The sequence below is a fragment of the Cyprinus carpio genome, chromosome B15, assembly GCF_018340385.1.
Source record: "Cyprinus carpio isolate SPL01 chromosome B15, ASM1834038v1, whole genome shotgun sequence".
Lineage (NCBI taxonomy): Eukaryota > Metazoa > Chordata > Actinopteri > Cypriniformes > Cyprinidae > Cyprinus > Cyprinus carpio.
In genome coordinates this window covers 8,645,767-8,660,647 of record NC_056611.1, presented here as the reverse complement: position 1 = coordinate 8,660,647, position 14,881 = coordinate 8,645,767, and the positions used below count along the sequence as shown (strand labels likewise).

The window sequence follows — 14,881 nt, the reverse complement described above, 5'->3', positions numbered from 1 at the left end:
TGGAGGTACAAGTTCCAACTGTTTAAAAGTCATTAAAATGCACAACACAGTTCCAGAACAGACAAAGGGCAACCGAAACCAGATTCACACTGTATCACACCGTTAAACAGCTCCATCATCTATTCCTCAATATGATGCACTGGAACACAAAGACCATTTGTGCAAGAACTCACTGAAACGTCTATGAAATACATCTCATTCACACATAAACTACACGCACACTGTTCTCTCAGCCCCTCAAGTGCCAAAAGCTTTAAACATCGCTATGGTAATTACAATACCAAAGCTGGACTAAGTTAACAGCAAAGCATCTTGGTATATTTCAGTTCTGGTAATATGTAAAAATGTTTAAAAGGACAGAATATCTCCAAATGGGTATTGGAGTAATCCTTGGGGTGGGGGGGCTACCAATATGGAATGAAGTAAGCGTTTTAGACAGTGCATTAAAACATTTAGTCCATTATGTATACTTTTTAACATATAATGTGCAAAGACGTTAAAGGACAATATCTAGCTTAGCCAGCTTAAACTGTGATCTGAAAAATCTAGACCGGATGATCTCATGAAACCTGCCAAGAACACACAATACACTACCATTCAAAAGTTTGGGGTTAAAAGTTTTGAGAAGAAATTTCTCCCTAGATTGAATGTATATGATCAAATTACAGTAAAAACATTGATATTGTGAAATATTATTACAATATATATTATTACTATCATTACTCCATTCTTCAGTGTCACATTATGCTTTAGAAACAATTTTAAGATGCTGATTTGGTGCTCAAGAAATACTTCTAATTATTGTTAATGAAAACAGTTGCTTAATATTTTTATGGAAAGTGTGATACTTTTTTGGGGGGATTCTTTAATGAAAAAAGTTTATAAGAACAGCATTTATTTGAAATAGAAATCACTTATAACATAATAAATGTCATTAATTTAATGTATCCTTGCTGAATAAAATTATTTATTTAAAGAAAATCATACTGACCCCAAACTTTTGATTGGTAGTGTATTTCACCTAAAAAAATAAATAATAATAATAATTATTATTATTTAATGAACAATGACATTTTTGCAGTTACTTAAGGAAATTCTTCCTTTCTGTTCTTATGACTGTAATGCAAAAAAAAAAAAAAAACTAATTCCTATGAATGATAAAATAAAATACAAAAACACACATACAGTACTGCAAAGTATGTATACATTATGGGAGTATATGTTGTACAGTGAAAATAATAAAAATCTTAAAAAATATAATTGTGTCATGCCAGTATTATTTTTGCAGTACTGGGAATCTAATGAGAATCATACTTGAAATAAACTAAATTAAAACTACCAAGCTAATATATTGACCTGGTTAAAGTGATATTTTGGGGTTAAATATGACCCAAACATGTGCTCCATGAGATTCCCCAGTGCTATGTAATGTATGATGACAGGATGCAAACGGCAGAGGCACATTGGGTTTTTGCTATGACTTCTCAAAATGACATGGCCTTCATTGAGTATTACCAACCAAACTACCATGCAAGCAGTAAGGGGAGTTTATATTCTTATAAACTAAATTCCTGACAAATGGGGATTTAAAATGGTGGTTTTACTTCACATCTTCCTGTCACAGATTATTTAGGGGAGCTGGCTGTCTGTTTGCATTATTGACTTCTTCATTTTAAAACAAAAAAACGCATGCATAAGCAACCTCAAACAATCTCGCAAGCAATCAAGAAGTGCATTTTGTGCGAATAATAAATGTGCACACCAACACACCAAATTTGTGGCAATGGGTCTTAAAGGAGCAGTTTATCCTAAAATAATAACTCTGTCATTATTTACTCACCCTAATGTCATTCCAAACCCACAAGCATCATATGGCTTCAGAAGACTTGGAATATAACGCACAAGTCATATGGACTGCTTTGGTCACTGTATACTTTCAGTTGGAAAATAGCTTCATGAATGTTCTTCAGTCAGTCATATGGTTTTGGAATAAACATGAGAGTAAGTAAATGATGACAAAATGCTTATTTTAGAAGAACTAGTCAGGTGAGTGAGACTGCTGATGAAGATCTGCATTCTCAATTCCAAATCTCTAATATGACAAATACATTGGCTCTCAAGTCAGCAGGGAAAGCCCAACTGTTGCATTGTACAGAAGTGTAGAAAATCTCATTGTCTGACCTATCAGCAAGCAATTCTGTAGGGCCCTTTTTTTCTGGCCAAAAGCATTTTGGAGCTTTAGACCCACCTTTAAAAGCAGCATCATCTTGATATCGTGTTTTTCCCGAATGTTTTAAAATACCCAGGGATTTAAGAAGGGTAAAAGAACAAGACTTCAACAACAGTGGAAAACAGTAACCACTGCTACTACGTAGTGGTTACCAACAATACAACCACTTTGTATGCAATCCATGTTGCCCCCCTCAGCCAGACAGAGTGGCCAAGTCTACTAGTTAATGCTGCAGCAACTCAAGTAATTGATGTTTTTCCCTTCTCCAGGCATGGGAGTGGAGTCGTTGTTGTCCAACGTGTTTTGCTTGGCCTCGCGGATCAGTTCGCAGGCCAGATCCAGGAAGAGCTTCTCCACGTTGTCCGATTCTTTGGCAGAGGTCTCCAGATAAAGCATGCTCTGCGCCTCCGCAAACTCCTCTGCTCGCTGCCGATGGACTTCTCGCTTATCAGCCAGGTCTATCTTATTCCCTGCAAACAGCAGTGAACAGGGCTCAAATGCTCTGGTTACAAGGACATTAAGTATCTGGTGACAGGTAGATAGTCTAACGTTAGCCAGTCAGTTTGTTCAGTGACAAACAGATCCAAAAACATATTAAACTAGTGTTGATAGACAATTTCCTGCATTGGTTAATGGACGCATTGTGACCGATGGATGGATGGAACTAACTATTATTTTTTCTTGTAGACTATATGTAAACATCTTTTATGTGAAATATTATTCAGGTCAGTACTAAATGAACAATAACATGCATTTTGTATGATCCCTCTTATTTTGAAAAAATAACATTTTGCAGATTCTCTAAAGTGTATGTAAACTTTTGACTTCAAGTGTAGACAGACAGACAGACAGACAGACAGATAGATAGATAGATAGATTTAAGAATACTTTTCCCATCAACTGGTCAAAATGCACAACACGCTGTATGCTGCTTTAAAGACGTGTGAGCTCTGATGTAAACAAGCACGCATGAGAAGCACATGGGGGAACACTTGAGAGACGCTCTGAATGAAAGCACATTCACTCTCTGACAGCAGATGGAGCTAAACTGCAGAAAATGCAGCCGTTACCCTGGAAACCCCTTAAATAAAGCAGCTAAATAGCCAAATTGTGGATTTGCTATGGTGTTCATCACAGCGCCAAATACTTAAATATTTAGACTTAATAGGCTATTCATTTTCAAACTTTTTTTACATTTTAATCTGGACTACAACATGCCATAGATATTGTTTGAAAGTGTTTTGATTCTTTATTGTTCGTTCACACTTTACATTAGGGCTTCATTAGTTAACATTAGTTAATTCATTAGTTAACATAAACTGCCAATGATAAATTCTTCTGAACATTCATTAATTTTAGGTATTCCAATATTTAATAACACGTTGTTAAAATCGAAAGTTGCAACTGTGTTATTTAATGTGCTAACATGAACTAAGACTTGTATTTTTTAACAAAGATTTGTTATGAGCTATTGCTCATTGTGACTGTTAATGCATTAACTAAGGTTAACTAATGAGGTCTTATTGTAAAGTTTTACCTATTGGTCTTTATAGTACTTTTGCACTTTAATCTGTGTAAAACGTTTAACTTTATATATTTTTCTGTATTGCTTTATTGTATTTAAATATTCATTTTTGTAATAAGAAAAAAGTTATTAAACCTGTTATACTGTATTATGACCACTTTTTTTAATCTAAATTTAAATATCATGATAATACCGTATACCGTGATAAAAGCATTAGCAATTAATCGCAACATGAGTTTTTGATACCAGCATATCCCTACTGTACTCATATATGCTCCTTGTACTGAACAACTGTTACTAATATAAGCCTGTGATCTACTGCGTGGTGCAGTTAATCTGACAATCTGAAGGAAACATGACCTTCGCTGATAGAGGACAATATGTAATTGATTTTGACATTTATATCATCACTCTATACACTGTAGCAAAAAAAGAAGAAAAAAAAAACAGCGAAAATACATGATTTGTTTTATAATTTTAAAATGGTTCAATTAAAACTTGAATACTCACCTACTAAGATTGTCACTACTTGGTTGTTGGCATACTGCTCGATCTCCCTCAGCCACTCAGGAAGGCACCGGAAGGAATCTTCACAGGTGATGTCATAGGTGAGAATGAGAGCGTTGGCACTGCGGTAGTAACTCTGGGTAATTGAGCGGAAACGCTCCTGCCCGGCCGTGTCCCAGATCTGGAGCTGTGGGAATGAGTAGATCAAATAATCAGTTAAGTCACTTAGTAATTCTAGCAGAACCGAACACAAACTACAGCTTTCTGTCTGTCTCATTAGCAGGAAGTGCACTGAAATGCGGAAAAATGCCTAGAGGTACACGGACTCAAATACAAGGGCTTAATCAGTGAGTGGTCTACTCTAAACTGATGCTTGATACATTTCAAGGCCAAGACTAGTCACATTATATATATATATATATATATATATATGAACATATATACCAGGTGTTAATAGAAATATAAATAGCATTTTTTATCATCTGAAGAATTTTGTGACTGATATTCCAAACAGACTTATAATGCAATTGACATCAAGCACACAAAACAGGTGTATACTACAATATTTTTCACTTTAAATTAAGTATTTTAGGTTTGGCACTTATAAAAAATGTGTTTTTAATGAATGCCAAAATTTCTGTTTCATTCCTGTTGCATTCTGAAGACTTTTAAATTGAAAGGACTTTTTGTGGACTGAGGAGAACTAAAACACATTTACAGTGTTTATAATGTTTTGTTTTATTTAATAATACATTTAAATTAATTCTGATTGTATATTATAGATGTGACTTATACAACGATGCGATTTTGAACCACTGTGATTAGTCAAGTGCAGCTTATACATATATTTAATATATATTTAAAGCAAATTCATACAGTATTTTTTAATTGATTACTTCATTTTATTTAGCCTTGTTAGAAGAATCCTTTTTGTGTCACCACCAACAGCCAACAGATTATTATTAGTAGTGGTAGTATAAAAATTTATTATAAAAAGTAATAAAGTTTTTATTATTTTCTTTTATTGGATAGTGAAGCGCCCTTAGGTTTGGGGCTATGAAAATTGATAAGACATAATGGTAACAACAATATTTAATTATTGCAAAACAAAGGCCGCATCACAGGTTATGACAAAAAGAAATCAAGAGCATAACCAAAAGATTGCATAGCATGCAAAACATAAGAAACATAAAAAAGATGAAACAAATAACTTAATACAATATATAGACATAAAACTAAAATTAAATAAATAAACCTTACAAGTAACTAGTCACTATTTTTTTTTTTCATTTATTCATTCATGCATGCATAAGCAATAACCACTATATTCCAATAAAATTTCCATATAGTTACCTCAAAATGATACAAACACTAAAGAGGCTTACCCACCTTCACCTTCACTCCTTTTATTTCCACAGTTTTGATCATGAAATCAACTCCAATGGTGGCACCTTGTCCAGGAGGGAAGAGCCCCTAGAAATGCGAGTTTTTTTTAAATGCAACAATTATTATAAAATTAGGGATTGCAAATGTTATAAAGACACTTACACATTGCAAACCTCTAGTGTTGTTTTGTTATAGCCAAGATAATGCAATGAGTTCTTCCACACACCTGAGTGAAGCGTCGGACGAGGCAGGTTTTGCCCACTCCTGCATTTCCTATCAGCACAATTTTGAATAAGTAGTCATAATCCTCCATGCTCATGCTCAGCTGAGGGAACATGAATGAAGAGAGACAGAGAGACAGGCAGACAGAAAGACAGACAGGTGAATAATATGTGGGTGTTAAGAACTGCAATGCAAACTACACATGGCTGAGCAACATCCCTCTGATAAAACACTGTTTGAAGTGAAAGAAGCCGCCCTTACAGAACAAACATTTCAGTGACTTCAGTGATGTCCTGCTGAGAACAAACGAGGGAATAAACTACTCCTGACGTCTCTGGGGACCATTTTTTTGCTGTTCATTCTTTAATTTATTAGATCAACAGTGCCTCTGTATTTCACCACACACATTAGGAGTGTTTGTTTCTGAAGTGTTGCTATAGGAGAAGCTGCTATGCATGTGCTCAAATGCTGCTGTTGCCAAGGCCTATGGCAGGATGCTGAGAGGACCGCAATAAAGACACAAGGAATAAAGAACAACTCCCAGAGGCCTGTCAACACACATGCATACACGCAAACATACTTTCAACAGCTAATTAAGAACTGTGGTGGAAGAAAAGCATTTAAAAGAAATACAATTGAAAATTTATAAAGGCCCCCTTTAAAAATAATTTTAAATTTAATAAAAAGTTAACTTAATTAGCTGCATGAATAAACATTCGAACATTACACAACCGTGTCATCTCCACTGCAGAAAGTTATCTCACATTCATTTTGTATGAAATTAATATAAAAAAAGAAATAATACATTATTAATTATATTATTATTATTATTGTTATGAATTAATACAACTAAAACCTGTAAGTTGAGCATAAACAGACCCCATTTTATATTAAAGAAATAACTTCACCACCACTGCAAAAATACTTTATCTTACATTAATTTTGTAATTATTACAAAATTATGCATTTGTGCTCAGCCACAATTATAGTTAATATTTTTGGACACAATTTATGGTATGTTTAGTCATTCATTTGCACATATTGCAACAGCATAAACACAGTTTTTTACTATCAACGAATAAAAAACAACCTTCTAAACTGTATTTCATTTTCATCCAGAAATCAACATGTTGAAAATAGATAAAATATGCACTGCACTATTCCTTTAGTTACATACATTACGACTGTAATTTGTACTTTACAGGACAAAATAAGGATTTTAAATATTAAATAACAGAACAGAAAATATATACTTTATTGATCCCTACTGGGTATGGATGAAAAAAAAAACCTGGCATGCAATCTCTCTAAACAGAAAACTGAAATCTGATATGCAATATCACTGAGCACAGCAAAAGACACAGATGTGGCCTAATACACTTCCTTTATATTTAGACCCTTTATAAATAGTGAAAACTGCACATTTTATTTTATGAGGAAATAAAACCAGCAGGCACAATGTTCTCCATTAGCTAGCAGGATGCTCTACACATTAAAGGTCACATTAAATCATCTTTACACTTACCAAACACTGGGGATTCACCCCACTGCTTCTATTATTCCGAGTGCATTCAGGCTTTTCTTCAGGCTTTTAATCGAAACGATAATAGCGATCGTGCAGCGCCAACAGCAACCTCGGCAGATTTTCGGCTCCAGTGTTGCACAATGATCGCAGAGTTTCTCGGTGTTTTTGACAATGACGTCATGCTGCTTTCCCAGTGGAAGCCGAGTCCGGAAAACATCGCAGCTGCATTCTGGGATTTGTAGTTCAACGTTCACCAGTGGAAATGGGAAAACAGAAAAGCGGGGGGTATATATTAAATAAAAAAAAAAAAAAAAATATATATATATATATATATATATATATATATATATATATATATATATATTGCTAGTATGGTTATAAATAAATGCATTTAAATTAAATTAAATATATTTTCAACCTATATATATATATATATATATATATATATATATATATATATATATATATATATATATATATATATATATATATATATATATATTGGAGAAAAACTTTATTTGCTGTCTACGTGGGAAAATATAACACAGTTGACTAAAAATGTAAGCAAATAACATACTTTACAATGTTTAAAAATACATAAAATACATTACTATACACCAAATAATTACACATTATTACATCAATATAAATTTAGTTTTGATCTCTAGTAGGCTATTCCATTCCACATTTGCCTTTAAACTCAATGTAGGCTACTATAAGATTAAAAACGTATTTTCTTGCCCCTGAAATACATATTTGAAATTAAATGAAAGTTGGAACGAAATATATTTCCACTTTCAACAAAGATATATTTCATTGAGCTTCACTGTTTACAACATATATTTGGCATATTGTTAAAATATTTTTGAATAAGATGATAGCTCTACAAAAGATCTGCAGAAAATAAGAAAAGCTTGAATTTGGTCTTAGAAGCGTGTTTGTTTTTTTGTTTTGTTTTTTGGATAGAGTAGATGCTCTCTCCGGAACACTTGTAAATCCGCCACGTGTTTCTCACCGGACCGGGTTTCATTTCCGCCTAAACATTGCCCTTGATTTCCTCTAGGAGGTGAGATGGACAGTTGAGTCAAAGGGGTTCTGACTTTAGAAGAGCCTGTTATTTGTCACAATGGGGCTTCTGCCTGCCGAGGCGAAAGTTTTGCCTCCTCCAGGGATCGTCAACAGAAATTCAGTGTGGTTCGGTCTGTGCGGCTGGGCGACCGCGATGCTGCACAACAGTTTAAACCGCAGGCCTGCGCTCAAAGCCGGTGAGAACACAGCTACACCAATGCATTTATAATAAACTATATCTCTAACATCAACACATTGTCGTTTAATTACATAATAACTATGAAATAACGCGTTCCTGGTTGATTTTAACGTTACTTGCAGCCCTTACACAAATCAGCTGTGATGGCAACATATATATGCTGAATGAATACAAACATTCTTGATATTTACATGGTTACTACATTTTATTATCAAGAGCAGTGGAATTGCTATTGCAATCCTTCTTATCACTTAAGCCAATAATATTACTAGAGACTGCTTATCACTAGAATATAAGCACTATTTATCTAACTGACATAAATGATAAAAAAAAATGTGTAAAATTAATGCAGAAATCTTACCAGTTGTAATACGTAAGTGTACATTTTTTCAAAAAACAATAACAAATGTAATGCCCCTCACCAGTAAAAATCAGCAAGCATAATTGGATTATGCAAACATGTTTTTGCAATCTGATGGGGTTTTTTTTGTTTGTTTTGTTTTTTTAAACAGGTCTTCACCGCCAAGCGCTGTTCATAACTGTTGGATGGTTCATTGGCTATCATCTCACAAAGTTTGAGAATTATAAATATGCCACATTGGACAGAGACATGAGTGAGTACATCCGGCTGCATCCTGAGGAATTTCCAGACAAAGGTAACAGCACATGGAAATCCAGCCGCATTCGTGTGTTAATTTCTGTCTTGAGGTTTTCTCTGTATTAAAATGATTGTGTATGTTGTTGCCACAATACTGTCAATCTTTCAACTATTTTATTTCACTGTCTCAAACCAGCACTGAAGACATTTGCTGAAATCGTGGAGCCTTTTCATCCAATTCGTTGAAAGGATGTAGTTGTCACGAGGAATGTGAAGACAATTGTTGCAAATCTGGTTAAACAGACTTTACTGTTAAAAATACTCTTATATTGATTTATTAAGTTGTGTCCTCAATGTCATTAAACTGTCTGAAAAAAAAAAAAAAGATCTGATTTTTTTTTTTATTAATATATTTCCAGTGCACAATTAGTTTTTACATTACCAGGTTATTTTAATTGGTTATAATAATCAGCGGTTCTTAATCCTGGTCTTCGCGACCCCCTCTCTGCACATTTTGTATGTTTCTCGTACCACTTCAAGGGTTTGTTCCATTTGACCATAAGTGCCCTGCGAAGTGGACATCACAGCATATTCTGCCATGATTCCAGTTCGAAAGAAGCGTATATGTTCCATTCAAAGGGTATTAAAGTGCACAAATCTGTGTTTTTAAGTGAAGTAAACTTCAGCCAATTTCCCGTGTGCAGGGAGGAGAGAACAGTGAACACTATATAGGGAACATGTCAATCAGAACACAGTTCATTCAAGGAGCTCGTAACGAGCTGGTTGTCTAAATCAGGTGTGTTAAACTAGAGAGACATGCAAAAAATATGCAGAGCGGGGGTGTCGCGAGGACTAGGATTAAGAACCGCTGTTAATAATAATATTAATTTTATATTACCTGCCCTCAAAAAAGAAAGCAAGAAACACTTCAAAATGTCTAATTTGTATTCCATGGAAGATGTATACGGTTTAAAATGACAGTACTTTTTATTGTTGGAGAACTGCTCCTTTCATAATTTAAGTTCAGTCTTGTACATGTATGTATGAAGAATACTGAATATGCATTTTAATGTCCTTTAAAGTGTGGTTGGCATATTGTCAGAAAGCATGTTACAAAGACATGCATAAAAAAGGTCATTAGTATCTCTGAAATGACCGTACAAATAATTGTGACAGCACTGAACAGCATGACATTTGAGGCTGTGCTTTCATGTCCCAAATGATTTCAGCTAGACTTTGGCATGGATATTGTACCGATAGCCTTCTCGTGCAATAATATGAAATCCCAGGACTTTTGCAACAGATTCGGTTGCTCTTACTTTGGAAGATTTCATCTACTTCTCGTTTGACATAAATTCATATTTTAAAACTGAATTATTCCACTGAAAGGAGGTATACAAGTAATATTATTACAGGACTTCATGTATAGTGTGTCTGTGTATGTCAGGGTTATTATTGTTAACAAAAAGTATAAAAAAATAAAAAACATTTTTAAATTCCATAATTGAAATAAAATAAATTATAGATAAAGAACTAAAAAGATCAATTAAAACCAGAGATTTTACTTTGGCAGCTAACTGAAATCAGTTTAAGATAAAGCACTAAAATTACTTACTGGAAATAACTAAAACTGAAATAAAAACTCTAATTTAAATAGTAATATTCAAATTAACCCTAATACCAAAATAGCACTAGTGTATGCACAGTAATTTGGCAATATTACAACAGTTGCCTTTTATTATTGGCTTAAATTTGTTACATCTCGATGATTTCACTAGCACATGTTCTGGTCATTTTTAATGAAATTTTGTGAATTTCTTTTACAATATATGATATGCACATTATGTACAATTGCATCAAGAGAAAGTCTTCAACGCATTTCAGTTATCTTGTGTATGTAATTTACAAAATTGTGTTCATTAAAAAACAAATCACATAACACACTGCAAACCCTAATATTTTAAGGGAAGCAGTTTGTCTATTTTAAAATGTAAGACAATGACAAATGGGATTTATAATTGTTCACTTTCAATCATTAAACAGAATGCAAGCTAATAATACAAGCAGCCAAATGTAATGGACGAAAAGAAGAAATTATTTTAAATACACTTCTAAAACAAAATAATTTTTTATATTTTTTATTGCATGTCACGTAAATAGTGACAAGGACGTAAACAGCTTTCCAGGTAATTACAACCTATCCCAACATGGATTTTTCCACGAGATGTGCTAAATCCTAATGACTGATGCCAATGATGTCCAAATATTTCTCAGTCAAGTTCTGGGACTTCTTCGTGAGCGTTGCCATGACTGTAAACAGGCCTCGCAGATGGAAATGGAAAAGCGTCTCAGGCTCGGCCTCCAGCAGGGGCTCCAGGCCTTTGTGCAGGGCAGTGTGACTCTTGGCCTTGGTGTCGTCATGTGAGACGAGGCCGCTCTCCACCGTGTTCTTGATGGCTTTCAGCAGAAGATAGTACTCATACAGGTCCATGCTGTGATCGGCGGCCTCACAGTCTGGATCGTTGTCGTACGGCACGTCTCTGAGGAGGCTGGGAAGCAGGATGGTCTGCTCCATATTGTGCACTGCTGTGCTGTAGCGCCTCAGGGCCAGCAGCAGGGAGCTTCGGCTGAGCTTGGCATCGGCAGACTGCATGGTTGCTCGAGGTGGGTTTCAGGCTGAGGGCGTCTCTTGATTAGATGGTGTACTGTAGCAGACGGGGCCTGGATGCAGTGCAAAATCTGAAGAAAGAGCCTCTTTTTATAGTGTGTCTGTCAGGGGCTGTGTGGGACAGTTATGCAACATAGTGGCCTGATCTGCTAGTGGTTGAGTTCGGTGAAAGATCCCCCCTTGAGCTTAAACACCCCTTATTTCTTCACAGCGTGACATTCAGGCTGCCACGCTGAGACCTAGCAGTTTACTGAAGGACACTGACCCCAGAATGGTGATTTACATCAGACCATCCCTTGTGGAAAAAAAGAAAAAAAAAATGTGCTTAATTGTGTTAAATGTGCACTTCATGCTTAAAGAGTGTTTTTTTAGACTGTATTTGCAGATAATATAAGCCTAAAACTGAAATAAAAATGAATCAAACCAAAATAGTCATATTGAAAAGCTAATGTAAATGACAGAATCACATTTAAAAAAGTATTAAAAGTTTTAAAAACTAAAAACTATAAAAGGATATAATACTAAAATATAGACATATTATGAAATAAAAGCCTTAAAGAGTATGCTTATAACAGTTTTTAACACACTTAAATAAAAAGTGGACTCTTTTAAAAAGTGCATTTTGTAATGTCACAGTACATTTTTAATAATTATTTGTCATGCTTTAAAGAACTACACTTATTTTGATTTTGTCATAATAAACCACAAGTAAAATACTTGATTAAAATTAACTGTTATTTGATATTACCTTTAAAGTAATATATTTTAAATGTATGGCAACCTTATTAAAACAAATGTGTAATTATAAATATATTTAAATACATAACACACCAGTTTCTGAAGAAATGGCATTAAAGTATATTTTGGTTTAATGCTCATCGGCACATTCAGAAGTACACTTTTACCATATTTGAAAGACAATCAAAATAAATATAAAGTTACATTTAAAGATGTACTTAAGTCCTTCAGTGAGTCAAAAATTGCAGTTTAATTGTAAATTAATCTTAGTTTAATTATAAATAGCATGCAATTAAGTGTCCAAAAATATTACATTCTGCTTGCACTTAAGAGACCACCCTCCCCCCCATAATAAGTACTCATTTTAAAAGTATCTGTGGTTTAATTCAAGTCTAAAATGTTATTTAACACCACTGAATCAACCTCAATACATTAACTTATACATTACTAACAAAAATGTATGGGTAAAATATAGCTCTTTTAAGGGAATGGTTGCAGGTTACAACATTTTACAGTGTATTCTACTTGTTTCCACAAAGGATTTATTTCTCAAATCATACAAGATCTCTTCAAGTGACAAAACTGCATCATACATGAAGAAGGTATCATCTGATAGCCTGACTAAAGAGGTTATATGCACCAGTGTTGCATTTAATGTGCATGCTTTATTTGCCTAGGTTTTTACAGCATTGAAAAGCTATAAATGGAAAGATAAATATGATCTAAAATTATATTTCTAATCAATTAGAGTGCAATGACATTCAAGGTCAGATCTGTTTGGATTGGCTCTGAACTCTGATTGCACATTTACAGATGCAACCAGACTGTACAACATCACTCATATTTGGAAATAACAGTCAGACTGTTTGCACAATGTCTGTGATGAAATAAATCCTCAGACTTCATCATTTCTAAGAACACAAAATTGGGTTATGATATCTCTTTAATCAGACTTCTGGCATTGAAAGTTAAAGTTCATTTCAAAGAGTAAAGGTCAATTCCAAATACAATATAATATTTTATATAATATTCATATTATTTTAACACTGCTCTGCTGCATACAGTACAACAGAAGCATAGAATGACCAGGGGCTGTGAATTGAAAAATACTTAATATGAATTAAAAAAAAAAAAAAAAAAAAGGTTTGGAAAGTTAGAGTATTTGCTTACCAAGAAGACAACAGTGCAGTGAAGAGCTTATTTGAAATATGACACATGTGGTCTGTAAATAAATAAGGAATTAAGGTAAACATCACTTTTTGAACAGGGTATTTTATGAATCACTTCCAAGCTTCAGTTTGTTCAAAAATGTGAAAATATTATATTTTGTGTATTTAGAACATATAAACTGTCAGCTGACATTTATATTCCAAAATGCTCAAAACGTTGAGTCACCATCATTTCCATCACAGAATGCTGTTATACATGGTACATGATCTGATGGTGGAGATGACACTGTGGTGGGAATTTTCATTAAATTACATTACATTTTGTCATTTAGCAGACAGTTTTATCCAAAGCGTCTTACAAATGAGGACAATGGAGGCAAAGTAATAATCATACTTGCCACAAGATGGCAGTCTGTCATTGATGTAATAGTCAGCTCCGTCCTTTGCGTTTTGAACACTGTGCTTGAGACCAGTGTTTTGGTTTTAACATATTTCTCTCTTTTCTTATTTATTTATTTATTTATTTATTTATTTATTTATTTTCAACATAACAACATTAATAAATAATAACATAGATGCTATAATGTGTTAGAGCTAACGATTAAATCAGGTGATTTTCACTTCACTGTCAATGTCACTTTTAAATTGTACACATCATGTATTACTAATAAAAATCATTAAATGTTTTACACATAATAAAAATAATTGTCAAAAAAAAATCTTTCTATATTTATGTATTCACTTTCTATATTTATGTATTCGAATGAAACCGCAGAGGACTCCCATCACTAACGAACTCCTTACTTTACTGAGTTCTGTTTTGTTGTTGTTGTATTTTTTCATGTTCTGTTTATTGAGCGCTGTGTGTGGTTGCTAAGGAACGCGGTTGTGACATAGCGTAACGAACATTCCATAGAACGTTCGGTGAGTAGTATAAACATTATCGCAGACAAGACTACATTTTGTAGCGAGTCGGCGAGTGATTGTGAGTATCCTCATCAGCAGTGCTTTGGGGATCTTTTTATCAATCTTTTCATGACTCCGAG

General features: G+C 33.9%; 3 protein-coding genes across 3 annotated transcripts; 1 reads left to right on the top strand and 2 right to left on the bottom strand.

Moving 5' to 3' along the window:
- Nucleotides 1-947: 947 nt before the first annotated feature.
- On the bottom strand, nucleotides 948-7,572 carry LOC109051852 (ras-related protein Rab-30). The gene is made up of 5 exons (XM_042739120.1): nucleotides 7,396-7,572; nucleotides 5,875-5,973; nucleotides 5,652-5,735; nucleotides 4,266-4,449; nucleotides 948-2,700 (listed from the first exon to the last, which is right to left on the bottom strand). Exons 2-5 carry the CDS (start codon nucleotides 5,965-5,967, stop codon nucleotides 2,450-2,452), a joined length of 612 nt encoding a protein of 203 aa, XP_042595054.1. The 5' UTR covers nucleotides 5,968-5,973; nucleotides 7,396-7,572; the 3' UTR covers nucleotides 948-2,449.
- An 806-nt stretch (nucleotides 7,573-8,378) lies between these two features.
- On the top strand, nucleotides 8,379-9,645 carry LOC109064793 (NADH dehydrogenase [ubiquinone] 1 subunit C2-like). The gene is made up of 3 exons (XM_019081823.2): nucleotides 8,379-8,660; nucleotides 9,175-9,318; nucleotides 9,457-9,645. The coding sequence occupies exons 1-3, from the start codon at nucleotides 8,522-8,524 to the stop codon at nucleotides 9,504-9,506; spliced, it is 333 nt and encodes a 110-aa protein (XP_018937368.1). The 5' UTR covers nucleotides 8,379-8,521; the 3' UTR covers nucleotides 9,507-9,645.
- Nucleotides 9,646-11,382: 1,737 nt separating this feature from the next.
- On the bottom strand, nucleotides 11,383-12,009 carry LOC109064811 (mid1-interacting protein 1-B-like). Its single transcript, XM_042739119.1, has one exon. The coding sequence runs from the start codon at nucleotides 11,911-11,913 to the stop codon at nucleotides 11,497-11,499; it is 417 nt and encodes a 138-aa protein (XP_042595053.1). The 5' UTR covers nucleotides 11,914-12,009; the 3' UTR covers nucleotides 11,383-11,496.
- Nucleotides 12,010-14,881: the final 2,872 nt, after the last annotated feature.